Genomic DNA, 22,403 nt, shown 5'->3' with positions numbered 1-22,403 from the left:
AAGTTATTCACTGTGAGCATGTGTACATCACATTTACTCATCAAATGTTCAGATTGTTCTGAAAGTATGTTAGCAAGAGTACTTTCATCTTAATCCACATTGATAACGTTTAAATCCTACAAATCCCATAATGTACCTGTTTGTTTCCTTGGAAACGCGTTGTTGTCTCTTCCACAGGTAAATGCCCAGCTTTGCCATCATACCTTACCCTAGTTCGTTGGTAAGTCTATCATATTTGTTGTCACCACGTAATTGACATATCGGACCGAAATGGACAATTTATACTTGTTTAGATCTATACCATATGGTTTATAGCAATACCAAAACCTTACCGTCAGTGAATTTATTAAAATAGAGCTTTTGTGTTGTGTTTTAAAACAGTGTGATTAAATTACTGGTATTTGATGATAAGTGGGTTAGTTTGCCCAGCAGTAATTCACCATGACGTTACTGTCCTCCCACAGGTGAGCGACTCGATTACAGGTGTGAATATGTATGGAGCTCCAGTGGATTTATCTTTTAAACACATCAGCAGTCTGTCAGGTAGTACACTATTATATTCCTCTAAGGGTTTTCAGCCTCCATATGGTACTTTTTCATATAGAGACTTTATTTATCAGATCAGGGTGGTGGCTGACTAGGTTCGAATATAATTTAAACTTTAGTTTATATATCATGATCATATATCATGACCATTTGACCAATTACTTGAGCTTCATAGCCCTCCCTCCTCAATAAAATACATAAATAATCTTGTTTCACAATTTATGGCCATGGCAAATGGTGTGATTTGGAGTTTTGGTGGGTTTTTTTTAATTTAAAACATGCTTTTCAAACCTGCTTGCAGGTGGATAATTCCCTCCCCTTAATTTCTTTTTTATTTGTTTTCTCAGACACATGGGCAGAGGAACCAAGCAGCTCTCTGCGGCCTTTAAAAAGAAATTCGCAGATGAAGTACCTAAGCTGCTCCCTTCGTCTCAACAACAACAACATCACTGACATTCATGACCTCCAGAGGACTGTTAACCACTTCCTGGCTGAGCCGTCACAGCTCGCCTGGCTGGACCTTTCCTTCAACAAAATCTCGCACATAGATCAAGTAAGCTTCCTCTCTTCACAGCTTGCTCACATGTTTGCTTTCACAGTGGCTTAGCTGTCTTTCTCTCACAGTACACCATGTGTCTATGTATGTGCATGTGTTCCAGGTTTTGTGCGAGCTGCGTGAACTGCGTGTGTTATATCTACACGGCAACAGCATTTTTATTCTGTCAGAGGTGGACAAGCTGGGCATGCTACCACATCTCCACACCATCACTCTACACGGCAATGTCATAGAAACCAACAAGGCTTACAGGTGGAAACTTTCATTCAAATGTACCCCAAACACAACCACACACATTCGGTTTAGCTGAAGAATGCTTACTGCTTGGCCATTATTTGGTGATTCTTTAGAAAAGCTGAATGTGAATATGCATAGCAACAATAAGCACCACACAACTTCTGGTAGTTTGCCAAGTACAGAACACAACTAAATACAAAGTCAGCACTTCATAGTGTCATGAACATCTTATGTGCAGAGTGAAAGTTCACTCTTATGCTACAAGAGTGCAATTAAATTGTGAGTGTGTCTCTGTGTGACCCAAATGCTTGGCAAGCACGTAGGTGCATAACTTCATAACAGGTGCTGAAAATCAGAGCAAGCTCGTATTTCAGTACATATCCCACTCTGCTTAGCAACACAGAGTTACAGGCACAAACACATACAGAGGGGCTGCAGGTTGAAAGTCTATTCCAATTAACTGTTTTCTCATAAACAGTGCATCTTTTTGATTGAACTGTATTTAGTATAGCATATGTGTATCACCAGTAAAGTGAAGATAAGGTCTACTTTCAAAAATCTCATACATGTTCACACACAAACTGAATCAAAACTATTTAGTGCACATGCATGATAGTGTGTTTGTTTGCATGTAGGAATCGTGTGATTTCTGCTCTGCCTCGATTAAAGACGATGGACTTCAGTGCCGTGACCAACCAGGAGCGAGTCATGGCGAAGATTTGGCATCACAGCAACAACCGCAGCAGAAGCGGCAAGGAGACTCTTCAGTGACAACTCGCAGGTCTTCATCACGATGTTGAAATGATAGTTTCACCAAATATCCTGTGCTCCACGACCACTACTGGAAAACCTCTACAACTTTAAATATGTTGCATGTTTCTCTGTATACCTGTGGTGAAATGTATGTAATGTTTGTAATGTTTGTGTTTTTTTTTTGGTTGATTTTTATCTTCTGAAATGAAGAGTTTATTATTAGATAGTCCAAAAAGATTTAATCACTTGTGCAAATGCTCTGATATTTCTGGGTGTGGGTTGTGTAGTATTTGAATACTGTTTTATGGATTATTTTGTTACACAAAAGTGGTGTACGTTTTATTAATGTTCATTAATGTATTTCTTCCCAGATATGAGCATGTGGATGTTAAGACTAATTTAATAACACTGGTTATGTTGAAAATCTTTAATGAATGAATTAAACCAAAAAAACAAACAAAAAACCTTTAAACTTTTTGGTACTAGCCTAAGATATTACAAACATATTTCAGGTAGTATAACACATTTGAGTAACAAACAAAACAGAAAAAAAATGCCAAGAACCCATTGCAAAAAGCTCAAATCAATTGCGTGGTTGAAGTAATCACAGCCTTGCAGATCATCCCTTTAGAGACTTTAGAGCGACTCACCATGCTCCCTGCACACGCATACAGTCATGTGCTCTCATCTGAAGAGCAAATTAACATTTAAAAAACACAAATAAATAATCACAAAAAGGTCTCGGATAATTTTTTCTGCTGTGGTACACAGATTGTTAGCGCTCTCCCCACACTGCTACAATGGTTAGTTTCTGATTAATATGAACAACTCAATCATATTACAATCCGCAGCAAAAAGCTTTGTTTAAAAGCCAACAAACGCAGGCCTTAAAAGTGTTCTTGTGTTTCATAAAAACATTTGTTAATCACCACAAGATATTGAGCCAATCCTGACCAATGAACTCTCTACAAAAAGAGGAACTTCATACAATCCCTCATCTGTTTTTATAATCAATCAGAAAATTCTGTACAAAGGCGGCATGAATACACATCCGTCCCCACACCCTCCACACACCCATCCCCTTCATCTCTGTATGCCTTCACTGCTATTAAATATGCAAAGTTCTGGGATTTGATTTGAAGAAGAGCATTTAGTGCTAGAAAACTGCAGAGGACACATTACTGTCTGTAAACGTGAGAGCTCATGCCCCAAGAAACCTCCATCTCCCCACTCCTCTGTGACATTAGTCGGCCCAATAGCACCCCTCACTTGTGTTTGCTTCCTCACCCACCAGAGGACACCATCCGTGGACATTCATGATTTTGCTTCAGCCAAAATACCAGATTACTCACCTGAAAACAAGTAACCAACCAAACCTGTTTCACTGTCGGTTTTAAACATTTTTACAGTGAAATGTTGGTAAAATTGACTCAAGTCAGGCTGTTTTTTTTAGTCCATGTTTAGATTTTAGTCAGACATGGTTCCTTGGTGCACTGTGACACCATATTACTGTGGGATGTTTGATGCCAAAATCTAATATTCTAAATTATGATATATCAACCTTAAGAGAAAACAGCTCATTTTTCTGACACCATTTTCTATATTTCCCCACTCAGGACAAGAGTTGAAGTTAAAGACAAGAAGTGCAAACTTTAAGCCATGTTGCAAGTTTTCATCCTGATACATAGCTACTCAACCACTGCACTTATTACCTACTTTTCTGATAATTTCATTCTTTCATGCCACAGATATTCCTTATTTCTTTTGTTCCAGTGGAGATTGTATTAAGTACTATATACACCATCGTGCATAAAAATCCTACAGCTCTGGCCCAGGTGAACACTACATTTTCCATGTCTTTAGATAACAGTCTGGAGTGTGGGGTGCTTGTCTGAGTTCACAAGCTGGGGAAACTAACTGAATAAAAACACTGAGATGACCCTGAAACTGTTAAAAAAAATAATTACAGCAATTACCAAGAAGGATGAATGATGGTTTTTCAACAGCTGGTTATGACAAAGTCTGTGATTCACACCTTACATAAAGAGCAGATCTTGCTGTAAATATGAGAGCACACCCCAGTAAACCATCTTCATAGCCCATGCTGACAATTTGTCACTGACCCATAATTTAGTACATTAAAGGACAGTCATAGGGTGCAATCCTACATCCTCTCTGTCTTTATAGCAGTTAAAGGCATAGCTAAGAAGTACAAAGATCAAGATGCTTTAATAAAGGGTGGGCTGGAGGGTGAGGATGCAGAAGTGACACAGAGAGAATGGGATGGGAGGAACAATATGCTGGCCAGGGTCGCAGAATCAGGGGATGGCAAATTGGACCACCAGTTCTTCTTTAGCATCCACTTTGATTTGAGAGATTGCACTGTAAGCGTAAGCTGCTATTTTGGACACCTGCAAAGAAAAAGGAAGACAAAGTTTAGATTAATTTACTCTAAGTAAAACAACACTAGTCCACTGTGTGTGATCTCTTTATTAGGTGGACAAAAAAGTTACAACAGCTAAGCATAAATATCTTTCAGGTCTATTTTTAGCCAGATATTTAGTCCAACCCCTCCTCACTGATATACCACAAAGCTACACATGTTGCATACTGTTTCCAACTATCTCTGATGTTAAATGTAGACAAAAAGGAAACACAACATGACAAGAAGCAATGTGGGTGCAGGAAACACATGCCAACATATCTTTAATGTGTGCTGGTGTATGTTTACCTGCTGAACATCTGAGTATGGCACCAGGTCACTTGCAAGCACTTGGTGGGGCTGGCTGGTGAGGGAGGGAAGAGCGAGGGCTTTCTTCTGCGGCAGACTGTTGCTCAACACAGCCAGCTTTGTACTGAAACACATAAAACAAAACACAAGCTTACTGGCTCAGTTATTACTTAAGATGCAACTTAGAGTTTAAGTCTAAACCTCAGTTCATCACCTTGACTCTCTAACCTGATTGTTGTGTCCTGAGGATGTGCAGTGTAATCTGCACCTGTGTTTTAGCCTAAACATAGCTGCTGTGTTTGGTAGACATCCAGCCACACTGGTGTAGTTTTAGATAAAGTCTGAGGCAAAAGGCCAGCAATGTTGCAATTTCAAGATGTTGGGTTGGAATTTTTAAACACTGTTTACAGTTTCATTCTTCCCACATTCATCTTAGGAAATAACAACCGTAGGTGTCCAAACCAATAAGTGCATGCCTTAGGATATGCAGCTGGCTCACTTTTCTTTCCCATAAGCAATGAATTAGTAAAATACAACCCCATAATCCAACAAAATAAAGCTCCTCACAGTGTGCCAGGGTACCTGCAGATCCTTAAAAAGTATTGAAAGGCACTGAATTGATTCAGCTAGGAATAAGGTTTCAATCAGTTTGTCAAAAGTCTTACGAATGCTCTGATAGGGGAAGTAGGATTACGTGAATATTATTTTTTCTGAAGTTACATTGTAGAATCGTGTAATAATTGCTAAAATCAGTTTTAAAATGACTGAATGCTTCTTGCATTAATGCCATGCAGATCAGAATAGCAGAACCATCACCACTCGTTTTCTCCTTTTCTGAGATGCTCAGAGCAGAGGATCCACTGTCTGATAGTTAACTGTCACTGGACAACAAAGAGGAGAGCAAATTCAACGACAATTTGGCAATTTTACTTTTCACAGTGGTAAGGCTGAAACACGTAGAAGGCAATGCTTAGTGTATTTTATGCAAAAAGTTTTCAAACTCGGCATGATGGGAAATCAGGGCAGTGGAATCATGCAGAGTGAGAAACACAACATTGCCAAGAAAACCCGACAACAAACATCAGGTTCTTAAAATAGCATTTAGGCAAAATTGTACCTTACCCTAAGTAACTGATGTCTGATCACGTGTTTTTTCACCTCTGGTTGTTGTTAAATTGGTCTTAAATTTGATGCCTTGCCTTTTGCCTGGAACACGATGCATGCATGAGCAGCGCATGACGGCAACCTCGCTGAACTGCAGCATGTGTAATGCTTGTGGTGTTCAGCCTGACAGTGTTGTGGCTGTAGGGCTGCCTGCTGCTGTGAGTACTGTATTTCAACATTAAGAAGCACAAATTCTACTCATTTATGAAGTCTTGCAAGCTCCTGCAATGTCAACAAAACAGTCTTGTAAATGTTTCACATTACAATGCCTTGTGTCAACAGCTGATGGGATTCTGTCAACAGAGAGGTTGTCAGATGATTACAATTTTGAAACAGCATCAGGAAATTTGCCTTGCCTTAAACTCTAAGCAACCTTGTGTACATGCAGTACATACAGCACAAAATTAAGCTCCACATTTTATAAACGTATACATTTTATCATTATGGCTCAGACATGTGACATCCATGCTGTCCTGATGGTTTATTGGCTATCTTTATGTATGATTCAGCAGGTTAATGATAACCATCTTCAGGTGTGTCCAATACAGATCCAAACTCTTCCCCAGATAAGGAAATTAAATATAAAGCTGCAGCAAGTGCTCGCCCACACACCTGTATTGTCGAGCTTTGTCCATGTATTCATGCTGCTCCATCATGACAGAGTCAGCTGCTGAGACATCAATGATGTTCCTGACAGAGAGGAAATAACAGCAGGTTTATTAAATAAAGGCATGAATACCTGCTTAAGAGTCAGGACACGCATGCTGAATGTGGTTCATCTATGGCAGCATGAAGCAGTGTCTTACTGTGCAGTCTTGGTGAGGATGGATGTCAGGAGGGCCTGTTCATCTGTCCGCGCTGAGGGGACACTGGTAGTGATCCAGTCAGTCCCATTTGGGGGTTTACTGACAGGGTTTGGGTGGGGGATCAGCGGCTTACGTTCATCAGGGTCCTAAAACAGGTCGATCAGAATATCAATAAACAATAAAGAAGCTTTCAAGTCATGACATCTTAACAAGTTGTTGTTGTGTCATAATTAAATAAAGCAGGTATAAGTGCAAAACCACAAACCTTACCAACTATTTGTTTTATCCAGCATGATATAAAACATGACAACATGATTAAGCTTATGAGATGCAAAAACAAGTAATCTGTGATACATTAAAAGTCACTCCTCCATTAGATATTCAGCACTTTATCACTGTATTTTGTGTGGCAACATTGTAGCAATACACCAATACAAAGTATCAGTTTATTTATTATATAAATTATTATTGCAAATACAAGTTCCACTTTTGTAAATACTAAAAACAGATTTTTTTAATCCACTAGATACATTTTACTGAGATATAAATGACTGAAGTGACACGAACAAACTGGAAACTTTGTCTTATTAAATAAAACAGATGTTTACAAAGTTTTCCTTTAGGGAACACAATTTGCAGTTGACAAAAAGGTAATAAAATGCAATTTATCAAAATACATGTTATTGCAAAACTATGCATATCGCAAATCATTCAAAATTGCAATGATACTGTTTCATGATTTGGGTATTGTGACAATATCGTGGGGCCTCTCTATTAGATACACAAGGTACAATATGAACTTTAGATATAGCGATACAAGCTTGAGGTCTCAGCTCAACAACCATATCACTGCATTTGTCACATCAGTTATGGTAAAACATATTGATACTTTTTACCCTTTATCCGTCTCTACCCTAAACCCAGGTTGGCCATCTTTACACCCACAATGAAGCATTAAGGAAGCATAAACATAAAAAGTCCTCGCTGATTTGAACAAAAAGCTCGAATTTGATTGCCCTTATCTGATGGTTATCTTAAAAACGAGACACTCGTTAAATATCCAATACACATTATTAGGAAATAACACTAACAGAGAGGTTAGATAAGCATTTCTTCTGTTATCTTATGCTACTTTGAGATTAGATCACCCGCATATGAGGAGAGATACTCTGCAAAGGCAGAACAGACTTGTTTCCGTAAACTAAAAATAGCTAAGGTCATATGACATAAAACGCATCAAGACCATGGCATGTAGAATAACAACCACTTGTGTTATTGGTGGATCTGCATACGTTTAAGTTGAATATTGAGTGCTTTACTAGTAACTTTGAGGTATATTTATATATAGATTGCTTTACAATAAACTGGTTTCAGGAAATCACGTAAACGTAACGTTAGCTAGGTAAGACATGACATCCTAATAATCGTCAAAGTGAATGTAAATAAGTTTCTATATGTACGGTTTTCTTCTAAACATGAGCTTTCAGATCTGTACAGTTTATATTAACAATTTTCGCTTTTCATCTGTAAGCCAACTTCACAGCTGCCTTGGCTCAGGCCTTTCCTGAGGGCTTTAACTAGCGAGCTAAAGTTGCTTTTCTGGTGTCATGTCACTTCAACCATTAAAAAAGGCCCATTTGGGAGTTTCGTTACACATTATTGAAATGCATTCAATGTATTTAACACCGCATACAAACACAATGGCATCGCTTTCTTTGTATCTTAATAAAAATATGACATTTATCGGGCCAGTTTTAGCCAGTTAGCCGCTAACTACCTGCTCTGTGGTCTCGTTCTCGCTGCTGTAACAGCAACCCATGTCAGCGTCCGAGGGGCCAAACTACACAACCCCGGCTTCCCTGTTCTCCGTCAGAAACGAGCCGTGTTGGTCTTCTCCGACAAACATAAAACTTTCCTCCGACTTAGTTTTACTTTAGCTTCATCTAATGGTAGGAAGCTACTGTCAACAGCAGCTCCTCGGACGAGCTATCACATGACAGCGACTCTGGTGCAACAACACAACGGCCACTTCCGGTAAATGAGAGGAAGCTGTGGGCTCCGTCACGTGACAAGGGGGAGATTTTTCCAACCTGAGTTAAATATCAAAATGTGAGCTGGGACAAACATAGAAAAATATCAAATTAGATCAAAGTCACAGGCTACAATTAAATTTAAGAATAATTCAAAGTTACTGTGTGTTGTTTTTCTTTTCAACCATTTTTTCCAACTCTTTTTATTCGGGTTTTTCAAAATTAACATACAACTGGAAAAGGCATGGAGTGAAAATAGGATTTTATACCAATGTATAGAAAGGTATACATATATACATATATATATACACATATTTTTCCAACCCTATAATGGCTAAACATGTATGACAACTTACCCTAAAGGGTAAGTTGTCATACATGTTTAGCCATATAAAACAAGTTTACAAAATATATTTTTCACAGATAATCTTATGGGGGGAAAAAGAACTAAAAAGAATAAAGAGGAAAGAAATACAATTTTTAAAAAACAGAGCGAAAAGAAATATATATATAGCCTACACACATACTTACTTACATACATAAAAAAGTATAAACAATATTGTTCTTAAAGTATTACACTATTTTTATTTGTAAAAGCAAAACAAATATAGCACTTACAAATGTTAACTGTCACCTTTTGTTTTTCTTTCAGGCTACTGTAACTATAAAATCACTGCTCAAGAAGTAGTAGACCTAAAGCATAAAAAAATGGAAGTGAAAACACAAATGAAAAATAAGCTAAATAAATATTTAAAGGGAAATTGGGTGGTATGGGGGGCACTCGCTAGGGAGTAAATGAAATGAACTGGTTACAGAGGCACCAGCATACCTACAGATCAGGTTACGAAGGACAAATTATAGATTTATTAAGCAGAACAGAGTTTTGAAGTCACAGGTTGCATGTTAATGATTTTGATTATTTGAGGCAGGGGCTTTTTAAAACCAGATTTGTGATGTGTGTTATGCTTTTGCAGTGCATAATTCTAAATTGTCAAAACAAACTAACCAAAATATTATTTCAACATAGGAGTATGGCTCTAGGCATGTAATGACACTGCCATGTATAATCTGCTTTGTGCACTGTACTCAATGGAAAATTTAGACATGACAGGATACATACCTCTGGGGCCCTCAAACAGGGCAATTTAGCTACGCTTGTTGAGTTTTATTGACACGTTAACCTGCAAATATTTATATTGGTCTTACTCTGTCTATAATCCATATTTCAATTCTCAAGTCAATGCTTTTCTCTCTATTTTCTATCAAATAGAGAGGCAATTTAGTGAAATGCAAACATTGCAAATATTGAATCAAGTCTGAGCTGTCTTTAAGATGATATCACTTCTACTACTGAGTAAAATCAAGCAGCAGGAGAAGGGAACAGGATGAGGCATGTTGGTGCTCATGTGGCAAGTCTCCCTGGAGACACATGAAAGGGTCTCTGACACCCTCTGGCTGAGTTTGATGACACAGTAACACACACAATGTTCTTAAACACACAACAATTATTTTATTTCACAATACTGACGGGCAGCTAATTATTTTCAAAGCATTTCATACCCCAAAACAGCTTTCTGTTTTCAGAAACTGTAAAATCTGACAAGTTGATTTTACTTGATTTAAAAATCAAGGAAACAAATTGCCTTCAAAAGTGTAAGTTAAATTTAACTATTTATCTCAATTTACGTGGACTTTTTGTCTGATTAAGTTTAATTGTTATATTTCCTTATTTTGGTGAATTTGTTGCAACTTAAAAATGACAAGTTTAATTAAATCAAACTTTCTAAGTTTTAGTAACTTCAGTAAACCAGGCTGACTGTGCTTTATACCTGTATTCTGCTGGTTGCATAGTCAGTCATACTAGTAGCCTTTATTTTTAAAAATGTTAAGAAAACAGCTTGCAGATCTCCTAACTTAATTTGCAAAATCATCCTTGCAATGATCAAAGTTAAGTTAGACTATCTTGGTTTACTGAAGTTGCTAACAGTTTAAAAGAACAAGGTATTCCACTTTTCATTTTTAAGTTGGGCTAAATTTCGAGTAAACTTGACGCTTACATATAAAATGAATATAAATTTAGATTTATAATTGTATTTACTTTCCTTTTTCAATGTAATCGGTTTCCAAAATTATTTTTAGTAAAATAAACTTGTCATATTTTAAAGTGTAGATTGATGAGAATGTAGGATGAGTATATATATGATATACATATATAAGTTTTCACTTCTGCTTGAGCCTTTTCAGTCATTACTTAAAACATAAACTGCTGATTTTGTCTGTGAAGTTTAAATTGTGAGTACTTATTGTATTGTGATGACTGAAAAAAAAAACCTCTGAAACACTAAATCATCTGAGCATACAAGGGCAAAGATGACAGCCATATGTCATCTTTGCATATTTACTTTCTCTGTTCTGTCTCCCACAAATTGTGCTGTTTACAAAATGAAAGCCAAAGTTCATAAACCAAAAACAGTATGCAGTGAGTGTGTTACTGTAAAATGTGGAGGCAGGCACCAGTCTGATGGGGAGGGATGATGACTAGGGAGGCGCCTGCCCTCTCATTAACCCCCCGTCTCTTCCACACCTCTATGTTTACACCTACATGCCGGTCAAGTCCAGACAGAAGAGCAGCAGCCCTGCAGACTGAAACTATGCATGTCTCTGTGCTCTGCTGTATTTTGCTCTCTGCAGCTTCTTATGCCTCTGACGGCGCGGCTCCTGCCCAGCTCGGGCCGCCGTCGCTCGGGTTCAGCTCCTCGGTCCGCTCGGTGTGCAAACCCATCCCGAGCACCCTGACTCTGTGCCACGGGATCGGCTACAGGCACATGCGGATCCCCAACTTGCTCGGCCATGATACCCTGAAGGAGGCCCAGCAGCAGTCGGCGGCCTGGCTGCCCCTAATTTCCAAACTGTGCCACCGGGACACCAAGAAGTTCCTGTGCTCGCTGTTTGCTCCGGTGTGTCTGCCGGAGCTCAGCGGGCCGGTCAGCCCCTGCAGGAGCCTGTGTGAGGCCGTGCGGGACGGGTGCGTGCCCGTGATGAGTGCGTTCGGGTTCCCTTGGCCCGAGATGTTCAACTGTACCCGGTTTCCGCGTGCGACCGAGCTCTGTATCCCGGCAACCGGGGAGCAGGACGGGCGGACGGCAGAGGAGGTCAGGCACGAGGAGGCTTTGAAAGGTCAGTGGATGGTCTGTTTCTGATTGTCTTATTTTGCACGATGCATGAATATTATATAGGCTACATTGAAAAGCATTGTATTTTATGTCTCCATCTGCCTGTCGGCCACCAGGAAAACAGTATGCATAATTCTTTAATAAACCAATTTTAGGGAATAAAAATGTGTGTTTATGTTAAATATTTGCCAGTTTATCAATTCTGAATGTTTTCAACTACCTAATATAGATATCAGTATCAGCCATAGCAATTTACAATCAATGTATACAATACATAATGTCCATATTATGCATATAGCTTTTGACAGTAATCTTTTTGTGTTTTTTTATTATTATTGTTTTATGTATTTATTAACTTTACAACAGTTATTATATTTCCTACATTTCTGGCCTGTTTTTTTGTGTGTTGCAGTAACAACTGAGATTTCTCTTGTGGAGATTAATTCACTTTATTTTATCCAGTCTTATTATCTTAACGTTGTTTTGCATGCCTTGATACTAAAGCTGTTGCTCAAAGACAACGGTCTCACCACCTTTCATCATCTAATCCCCTTCTCTTTTTGACCCCCCAGGAAGTATTATCTGTGATGCCTGTAGTCTGGCTGCAGAAGGAGAAAATGACATCCAGGAAAACTTCTGCCAGAGTCCATATGGTGAGAGCAAACTGATGTAGATAATGTAAACTACAATCTTTTTAAATGTTTTTTTTTTGGAATGGATTATGACAAAATCTCACCTTCTGCATTATAACTCAAATTAAAATGAAACAGCTCACAGAACTGATCTTGGAGATAGAGAGGTTGTTTTACAGTGTGTCTTAATTGGCACCTGTTAAGTGGTATTCTCTCTCTGTCTCTGTTGCAGCATTTAAAATGCGTCTGGGCAGTGTGTCAATGGTGGGAGGGGACCGTCAGCTGGTGCCTACGGCCCGCAGCCGCATCCTGAGGTGGGCAGGGGGTGGTGCAGAGAGGGCAGAGGGGATTGGAGGCGCAATGGCCCATGGTGCTTTGTGGCTGCAGGAAGGAGGCACCTGCACTTGTCCTGGCTTAGACTCTGCCGAGACAAATGAAGACAGGGGGTTGTTAGAGGAGGAGCAGATGGATAAGAGACAAGCAAAGGAAGGAGGAAAGGAGGGTAAAGGGGCCCAGAGTGGATGGTACCTGGCCCTGGCTCAGGCTGAAGAGGGACGACTGGTGCTGACTCGACTGGTGAAGTGGACCAGAGAGGACAAAGAGCTGAAGAAGTTCATCAGAGCGCTGCTTAAACAGTCCTGTCCAGATCTGTAGACAGGCAGTTATCAACCACAGCAGTCTGGCACCACAAACACTACTTTATGGTCGTATGCTGCAAAATTGCAACATTAAATAATGATCAGCTAACAAGTAGTTCCCAAATAAAAGTGAATAAATCACGAGCACAGATGATTGATATGATGTAAATGAGCCAGATTAGATTGAAGATATCAGTAAATCTGCATAGTGCCCACTTTCATGATGAATTGCTCTTGATCAACTCTAAAAAAAGGTGCTAAACCCTCCACACTCAGTAACCAATCAAGTCTTCTCCACTAAATATATGGCCTTTTATTCTGTCCCATCAAGTCAAGCAATGCATTGACCTGTTTTTAGATGCACCATTATACCATGATTACTTTACTATTACTCTCCATTCATATTATCAAACAAATGAGATTTTTTGTTATTATCATAGACTGTACATAAATATCTTTCATCATAATGCTTTCCTCACTTCCGTGGATTCATCCAGCTGAATACGCACAAAAAAAAAATCTGACAAGACAAGACTAGTACCAGCTATGTGGGGCACACTGCAAAAACTACAGTGACAGATGCTCAATGATCAAAGACCCGACATTGACTGTCGGCCGACTGTCAGGGCATTGTTAGAGTAGTTATTACATTTGGCAGGGAAAGGTTGATATGAATCAAACTGGGGGAATATTTGTGTATTTTTTTTGTATTTTTGTGTATATTTGTGTATATATGAGACAAAATATGACCCTTTAATCAAGTGTTTGATAAGGATTGCAGGTGGTTAGGCTGATCTCATCACACATTTTTATTGATACATATTTGGGATGCAGCAGAGTTCATTGTTGTTATACTTAAAAATGTTTTCTTTCATAGTTAGTGTATGACTATTTTTTTATTGCCACCTCTGTTTCCATTTTGTTTCACACAGCAGATTTAGTCTCAGTAGCTTTATGAGTGAAATCACTTGTTAGACAGCTACAATGTTAAAAAAGGAGCACTGACAAGAAATAAAGGAAATGCGATGTAAACAATAATTTAGCCTTCACCTGGTCTCATTTTTTGCATTTTTTAACATGCATTTGTACCTAATGTGACTCTACTATATGTTTTTATATGTTTGTTTGAATTTTCATATAATTTTGAGTAACATTAAATGGTATTTCGTGAATTAGCTTTTTTGGTGTGTTTGTGTCTTTCTTGACCTTTCCATCATGACTCAGTAACAGAAAGAAATATGATTCCACACAGACACACACCTGTTGCTGTTAACTCGATATATCAAATGTCTCACGCTGCCTCTCTCTGTCTCACTGTCCCTTGCTGTCTTACTGTTTCTGCTTTTATCCACAGTATGGCTCCGATGCTAAATATCTGAATAAGAGGCGGTCTGTGTGACTGATCAGAAATTACAAAAACACAGCTGCAGAGTTGGTCATGTTTTCTGTCACTGTCTGTTCATTGTAAATAATTACAGGACAGATACTGTCATGCACGTGATACATGAATTATTCACACCCCCAGGTCTCTTACCTTCTCCGAGACAGACACACACACACACACCTCTGACATTCTGAGGCTGAAGTGCCACTTTCATCTTAATCGTTGCCAGTGCTGCTCTGTGTTTGGAAAACGTTTTAGATAACAGGTGAGTATGTCTGTTTTTCATGGGACAGGAGGGGAGTTTTTATTTTGATTAGAGTACTTTGTTGTAGCATCTGTTCTGTGTGGTGAAGGAAGACTGCAGAGTCCACCTTTACCTGACTCTGTAGAAACATCTAGAGGCACAACACTTTCTCTAGGACCTGCCACAGGAGTAAAACACAAGATATCATTCCTGTGCAGATCTTGCATAATTCAACACTAGCAGTCTCATAATGTGTTTAACTGACTTTAATTTTGTCATTTTGCAAAAAGACTATTTTATTGATAAAATTATCACAACTGTTTCAGTATTAGGTCTTATGAAAATGGCCATCTTTACTATTCCCAAAATTTACCGTACAATGATTTTGTACAATGTTTTTTGAGCTTTCTTTGCATTAATTAGAGATCTTTTGTCACTTGTGAGTGATCGTTCACAAGTTTTCTCGTAATTAATTCATGGCTTTGATCATTTAACACACTTAACATGACAAAAGCACCAGACTAACACCCTTGATACACAGATAAATTGTGGAGGCCTAATTCCCCAAATTCATCAAGTACTGCATGTGGGAACAATAAATTTGCCTCTTAAAACTTTGATAAGGTATTTTGTTGTTTCGCTGAAATGACATATGATCTTACTTTAATAATGAGACCTCATTCATGCTGTCATGAACAACACGGCACTGTCTAATGAATCTACTTATGTGTGTTTTTTTGTATGAGCTAGGATGGTGTCTCCCGCAATTGCTCTGGCCTTCCTTCCCCTCTTACTGACCATTATTATCAGGTGCCGCTTCTACTTTGTGCTGTTCTATCGAGCAGTCCTGGTCAGAATATGGAATGACTGTGTTACTGGCTTGAGCCGCGAGGAGCGTGCCTACCAGTACGTTCTCACTCATGCCACCCCTGGAGACCCTGACAGCATCCTGGAGGCCTTTGATGTCTGGTGCAGCAAGGTGGAGTTCATCAGCAACATTGGGCCTAAAAAAGGTGAGGAGGATATTGACCTTATACAACAATTTATCTGTTAACAAGCACCATTTTACAGGATGTGTTTGGTGTGTAGGGAAGATCCTGGACCGGCTGCTGATGGAGCAGAGCCCTCTGACAGTGCTGGAGCTGGGTGCCCACTGCGGGTACAGCACTGTGAGAATCGCCCGGTCTCTGCCCCTAGGTGCCAGGCTCTACAGCCTCGAAATGGACCAGAGGAATGCTGCTATCGCTGAGAAAATCATACGTCTGGCAGGGTTTGATGATGACACGGTGAGAGTGCAGAAAGATGTAAACATTGTATGAATCCATTCCATGAAGTTGCTGACAAAAGCCATAACTTACCTGCCCACAAGCCAGCATCATTATTTATTTTCTACATAAAACTGTTTTGTATTGACTATGAAGAGTTTTATACCTTTGAGACATTAAAGCTGTGTGTTCTTTAGGTGGAGCTCATTGTGAATCCATCTGATGAGGTGATCCCTCGGCTGCGGTCTGACTATGGTTTGGAGAGGTTGGATTTCGTCTTCATGGACCACTGGAAGAAATGCTACCTCCCCGATCTGCAGGTGACAGAATAAATTTTTAGAAAGTACAATTACATATGAAATAAACGCCCGGTGTGTAGGATTAAGGTAGATATATTGGCAGGAATTAAAAATAGTGTAATTGCTATGTTTTCTTTAGTATATAATCACCTGAAAATCAGTCATTGCATTTTCTAAAATGAGACATTTAAATCGACATTTGGAATGAGTACTTGTCCTCGAAATCAGCCACGTTGGTCTGTAGTAGTAAACAACAGATAAACCAAACACTGGCGCCGGATAAGGTCACCCACAGAAGTTGAGAGTTCCCCTGTAACAAGCCAAGCGGCATTGTGAAAACACTGATTTTCAGCATGAAGCTGCTTTATTCAGATGTTTTACTGGTTTTAATTACCTAGGCAGTTTGTTTTTGAGAGGAAGAGACCTCTATAATCTATAATCGGCTTCAATCTTTGGTGTATTCATACATAACATATATACAGTAAGATCAAATTAAATAAAAAAAATAAAAGCAAGGATTGCAAAAAAAAAAAAAACAATATAGAGGAAATTTACAATAAAAAATATGGAAAGAAGGTTATTAAGGTATTTGAGTGATGTACATGTACTTTTTGTGCAATTGTACTAATTGTAAAGACATATCTTTAAGTAGTGATCCTTCCCATTGTTATCTGATCATCTCCCTCAGTGACACAATGCTGTGTGTGTTACAGATGCTGGAAGGCTCTGGTCTGCTGGGAAAAGGGTCTATGATCGTCGCTGACAACGTGCTGTTCCCCGGAGCTCCAAAGTTCCTTAGACACATTCGCAAGAGCGGCCTCTACGAGTGGAAGGTCCACCGCGCCACACTAGAGTACAGCAAAGGCATCAGGGACGGGATGGCTGAGCTGGTGTACCAGGGAATCAAGTAGACGAGACAGATATACATTTATGCAGTTGCAAGGGATGGATTGATAATAACATACCACAAACTAATTTTAATAAGTAATAGAAGAGATAACTGTACATTTTCTAAAATGTCTCTTGAAAATTGTGGCATGTTGGTTTGTAGTTTAGTAGTACTAAAATTACAATATATGTTACTAACAAAATACCTCACTGCCACCCCCCTCTCCTAGGTATAAAAAAACAGTCATCAGGAAAATAAAATGTCATGCACAGACTTAGTAACTCTATGTGCACAACACTATTCTTTTAACAGAAGTAATATCCACCTTTTTATCCTTGCTAAGGATCTGTCACTTGTCACCACCTCCTGGCATTCTCCTCGCTCACTTACCTAATAAAAACAGGAAAATGTCAGATTTAACCCTTTGATGCCTGAACAAACCTGCTTGATTACTTTCTAAAATTTGGGAAGAGGGCAATGATTGTTTTTTTTTTTTAATTCCAGAGCTTTTTTCATTCTTCTTGACATGTTTCCCTAGCTTTTTAAAACTCATTTTCTCAATGTACTTTTTTCTTACAATTTGTGAAACATTTCTTACCAAGGTGGTCGTTTCCCTTTCCCGTTTTTTGAAAGAAATCAAATCAATTTGCTCAGGGTTCAAAAGTTTAAATACTTGTGAAAGTTGTCTTAAAGCAGCACAAAAAAGTAATATTGCTCTAGGTTTCAAAACTTAAACATAACTGCCAAATTTGGTGGGAAAGGAGTAAAATCATTAAATATGCTAATTAAACTCAATGAAATGGTATTTTTTGGAGAGTTTATAATAAACATCCTTTATGTACAAGTTTAATATTGAAGAAAATGGTGGGTTTCCAGTAGGAAATGTAATGGCGACCTGCTCAAATCTTTTCAGATTTGAAATGTTGAAGACATAAAGTGAACTGTGGACATCAGCACAACCTAAATCATTTATTTTACTAACACCAAATTTAAAAAAAAAAACTTTATTAATACTGGATTTATCTAAATAACCCTCACACCCCATTTTTAAATCAATAGGAACTTGAAATGTAGACAACAGAAAAGCATGGTCTCATCAAAATGATTTAATTTAATACAAAACGCAAAGGCTTCTGTTCACTTCCATACAAACGACCAAGTATTTGAATGAACACTGTGTGTATTCATATTTCGGCTGACATTCTTCAAAATTAATAGCTGCTTTTACCTTTGACACAGATATTAAAAAAATATAAAATATCAACATTTCCATCAAAACTGGTGAACTGTCTGAACATAACACAATGTCACAAGCATTTTTTTTTTAGATTCCACTGGAAATATATCTGTAACAAGAAATTAACAGCTCAAACAATGCTTTGAAACAGAAGTGTATTACGTGGTGAAATATCTGTCACTCTCTCTCATAGGTAACAAATTATTTAGCTGACTAAACTCTTTGTTTGTGCTCAGTCAGCTCTTTGGAGGCCCTCAGAGAACTGGCACATGACTGAAGATATGACAAGGTCGAAGTTTAAATGATGCCCACTGCTGTGTGTCTGACTAGTTACAAAACAGCAGAACCGTGTGTGTGTGCATGCGTGCGTGTGTGTGTGTGTGTGTGTGTGTGTGTGTGCGCACGCACGTGTGAGGTAGCAACACTCACAGCCAATTTCCAACAACTTCCAGGGCCTTCAAAGCCCAACTGCAGCTTGAAATAGACGTCTAATGAAACCGGATTCACCAAACGTCCTGCTGAAAGACATGATAATGTAAGCTTTGATTCAACACTTTTCCTATTTACACAATTAAATAATACACCTGTGTCACAGACTGTAGGGGCAGCAGTCATTTTAACACGTGGAGTAGAAATCCAATGAATGTCAGCTTGATGGAGACTAAAATTGTCTTTTGTCTCAAATCATCCATTGGTCTTGGTCTTGATCTGGTCCCTCCATGTCCACCTGAGAGAAAGAAACAGAGCCAGATTAAAGACAATTATTCCTCTGGAAAGGAAAGGAAGTTTTAAATAAGGAACAAATGTTTTTGTAATTTGGAATATTTTCATTGTGCTTTAGATATTTAGTAGCTGTGCCTGCGTGAGAAATATCAATTAAAGGAGCAGTGTGTAGGATTTAGTGACATCTAGTGGTGAGGATTGCAAAATGCATCCAACTGAAACTTCACTTATAAGATCAAATACATTTTATGGTCCCCTGAGGGAAATTACTCTTTGGCTGCAGTGCCACACAAATCTGCAGTCACTGCGCTACCAGAGACAGTCCATCAATACAGCGAGGTGAGACACACAGAAAAACAAAAGAAGATCTACACTGATGCCATGAATTACACCTACAAATGTGGAAGGAAAATTAGATGGCCTCCATGTACTGATCCTGTCAAATAATACTGCACCAAGCGCTGTGATCACAATAATATTGCACAGTATAATATTGCACCAAAAAAGAGCAATAAAAATTGCGCAAACCTTAATATAAGCAAGGTAATTTGAAAGGCCCACAGCTATCATAGTGGGACAGTAAAAACACCAAAAAAATCTTATTCAAATTAAAAATCAGTGTTTCTCCAACAGTGTCAGATTATTGCAAATGGGCCACTAGCCAGGCACCTGCTAACGTGTGCTCCCCTTTTTTCTTTGATAATTTAAGAGCCAGACGTTCACAAATTCTTACCTGGGGTCAAATTATTAGCCAAGGTCCCCCTCTTCTCCAAGACAAACAGACTCGCTGATTTAAACCAGTATCAATGCTGAATAAAGCAGTGTCATTTAGGTGACTATATTTTAAGAAAACACGCTTATTATATTATATTCCAAATATTACACTAAATCCAACACAGTGGACCTTTAAGTCAAGGATGTTAAAATGAATTCTTTTCACCTCTTAATACATCAAATCATAAATGAAAGCACCTCATTGATCTCGCCATCATCTGGTGACTCGTTGTAGTCGTTCATCTCATCCATGTCCTGCATGTCTTCTTCATCTTCCGAGTCTTCCTCACTGTCCTCCTCATCCTCATCGTCCTCCTCTTCCTCTTCCTCGTATCCCCCCTGCGCCACAATAAAGCCAGACAACATGGATGAAGGGAACGATGTTATCAGTGTATGTTTCATACTGTGGCATGGTGACACTAAAGAGCAGCATTTCCATTTAAAATGAATCTGTTGATTATATATGAAAGACACATTACATCAAAAATAGGTTTCCCAATGGGCATCAGGTTGTTGTCTTTCTCTGCAATGCTCTGCAGCTGTGGTAGAGACAAAGAGCACATGTTACAATGTTTGGCATGAAGACAGTGATAATAGACTGTGTTTTAGCAGAGGTGTTGTTTACTAGAAGGTCTGACCAATTATCGGGGACGATATTTGGCATTTTGCCAAATATCTGTATAACTTTATAACTTTAATAATGGCCGATAACATTCATCAATTAAATAAGTGCAAAGAAAGTGTCAGCATGGGAGGAACTTTTACTTTGTAAAACCTCAGGGAGTTGATTTTAATTATTCATTTTTTATTCTGATTTTCACTTGACTTTAAAAGAAAAAGTTGCAGGAAGCTTACTGGATATAATGTTGAATGTTTGCTAAAAGCGTTTAGATTTTTTTGTGTCGGAGTTTGCTATATTCCAAATTCTAAATATTAACACAAAGATTTTCATTTTTATTGTTAGTGTATATCAGCTCCAAATATCAGTTATCAGTCTGACGACTAATCAGTTTCGTTATCGGCCCTGAAAAACCAATATCGGTCGACCCCAGTTGTTTACCCAGGTTTGGTGTTGCTGCTCCTGTTGATGGAGCTCGGTTTCGTCCACGCAGGGTCGATCAAGGTTGAACCACAGAGACTCCGTTATCCGGGGGAAGAGAGAGGGGAACAGCGTGGACATGTCTGTCTCATGGGGACAACAACAAACACGGTGTCAACAATCCTGTGTGTAGCCTGATCTTTCGCACGACAACAAAGCGTTAAAACCCCCGTTTTCAACAAAGTACTGGAGACATCATGTATGTGTCTGGGGGGGAAAAAGATACTTTCCCTCACGTAATTTAAAACGACACGGAGTGGTGGAGAGACACGATAACGTTAAGTTAACGTAACACATAAATTAACGTATGATTTCACACGTTAATCTGTTTTATGACGTTCAACTCTAAAGTGCAAGTGAGTTTTTACTTGGTAAAAGATAACGTAAAATAAACAGCAATTTTACCCTTTATTCGTAGCGATATTACAGATAATGTACCGACCTGACAATGTGTCGCCCCAGCTCAGAAAAATTTCAAAACAAATCTAACCGGAAGCCACCGGCGTTCACCCTGCAAGATTTCCGGAGTCCTTTGGTCCAACCGTCACTTAACAATGGTTCCGCCCGAGCGGCGCCAGTGAAGTCAGGAGAGTGAAAAAAAAAACGTTCAAAGTTCAAATGAAATCACAAGACAGATGCAGCAGAATCGTAAGACCCACCTTTTTACTCCTTCTGTTATTGCCGTCCTAGGTCACACTGCTGTTTTATGCCAAATGTCAACCCAGTGTGTAATATAATATGATAAGTTTGTTATCTTTAGCGTATGATCACCTGAAAATGATAATCACTGTGCTTTCATTACCTCAGAATGAGCCATTTATATATAAACACAGGGAGCAGGTCCTCATCCACATGTTGCACTGATGGACAAACCAAACATTGGCTCTAGATAGGGCCCTTTTGCATCTGCCAAACAACAAGCAGCACTGAAAAAACACATTTTTTTAAAAAATCTGAAACTGCTTTATTCAGTGATTTTTGCCAATTTAAATAACTGGGTCAGTTTTTTTAGAGAGGGGGATAACTTGGCTTCCAGTAAAAACCTCCTGGAAGTAAGAAAGCACACATTAGCAGGTGCTGGGCGAACAGCTAAACAGAGAAACGCGAGAAATGTTGATTTCTTATGAGAAACTACTTTATTCCACGTTTTTACTGATTTTAATCACCTGGTACGTTTGTTTTGGGGGGAGGGAGCCCTCTGTAGATAATATGGCTCCCAGTAA

The 22,403-nt window shown here is 38.8% G+C and overlaps 4 protein-coding genes and 1 pseudogene across 4 annotated transcripts; 3 read left to right on the top strand and 2 right to left on the bottom strand.

Annotated features, from left to right (window-relative positions):
- The first annotated feature begins 23 nt into the window (after window positions 1–23).
- On the top strand, window positions 24–2,166 carry lrrc51 (leucine rich repeat containing 51). The gene is made up of 6 exons (XM_042486001.1): window positions 24–64; window positions 178–220; window positions 465–543; window positions 894–1,099; window positions 1,206–1,354; window positions 1,975–2,166. The coding sequence occupies exons 2-6, from the start codon at window positions 182–184 to the stop codon at window positions 2,108–2,110; spliced, it is 609 nt and encodes a 202-aa protein (XP_042341935.1). The 5' UTR covers window positions 24–64; window positions 178–181; the 3' UTR covers window positions 2,111–2,166.
- A 338-nt stretch (window positions 2,167–2,504) lies between these two features.
- lamtor1 (late endosomal/lysosomal adaptor, MAPK and MTOR activator 1) lies at window positions 2,505–8,805 on the bottom strand. Its single transcript, XM_042487381.1, has 5 exons — window positions 8,571–8,805; window positions 6,794–6,939; window positions 6,600–6,677; window positions 4,824–4,947; window positions 2,505–4,503 (listed from the first exon to the last, which is right to left on the bottom strand). The coding sequence occupies exons 1-5, from the start codon at window positions 8,610–8,612 to the stop codon at window positions 4,411–4,413; spliced, it is 483 nt and encodes a 160-aa protein (XP_042343315.1). The 5' UTR covers window positions 8,613–8,805; the 3' UTR covers window positions 2,505–4,410.
- Window positions 8,806–11,425: 2,620 nt separating this feature from the next.
- Window positions 11,426–14,348, top strand: LOC121943572 (annotated as a pseudogene).
- A 1,297-nt stretch (window positions 14,349–15,645) lies between these two features.
- On the top strand, window positions 15,646–17,369 carry tomt (transmembrane O-methyltransferase). The gene is made up of 4 exons (XM_042486005.1): window positions 15,646–15,907; window positions 15,984–16,180; window positions 16,357–16,479; window positions 17,172–17,369. The coding sequence occupies exons 1-4, from the start codon at window positions 15,646–15,648 to the stop codon at window positions 17,367–17,369; spliced, it is 780 nt and encodes a 259-aa protein (XP_042341939.1).
- A 1,069-nt stretch (window positions 17,370–18,438) lies between these two features.
- On the bottom strand, window positions 18,439–21,686 carry anapc15 (anaphase promoting complex subunit 15). The gene is made up of 5 exons (XM_042486854.1): window positions 21,623–21,686; window positions 21,142–21,263; window positions 20,561–20,620; window positions 20,280–20,420; window positions 18,439–19,311 (listed from the first exon to the last, which is right to left on the bottom strand). The coding sequence occupies exons 2-5, from the start codon at window positions 21,259–21,261 to the stop codon at window positions 19,264–19,266; spliced, it is 369 nt and encodes a 122-aa protein (XP_042342788.1). The 5' UTR covers window positions 21,262–21,263; window positions 21,623–21,686; the 3' UTR covers window positions 18,439–19,263.
- Window positions 21,687–22,403: the final 717 nt, after the last annotated feature.

The sequence above is a fragment of the Plectropomus leopardus genome, chromosome 5 (assembly GCF_008729295.1).
Source record: "Plectropomus leopardus isolate mb chromosome 5, YSFRI_Pleo_2.0, whole genome shotgun sequence".
In the NCBI taxonomy this organism is placed as follows: domain Eukaryota; kingdom Metazoa; phylum Chordata; class Actinopteri; order Perciformes; family Serranidae; genus Plectropomus; species Plectropomus leopardus.
Note: the sequence above shows the minus strand (reverse complement) of the source record. Positions and strands in the feature narration are given on the sequence as shown.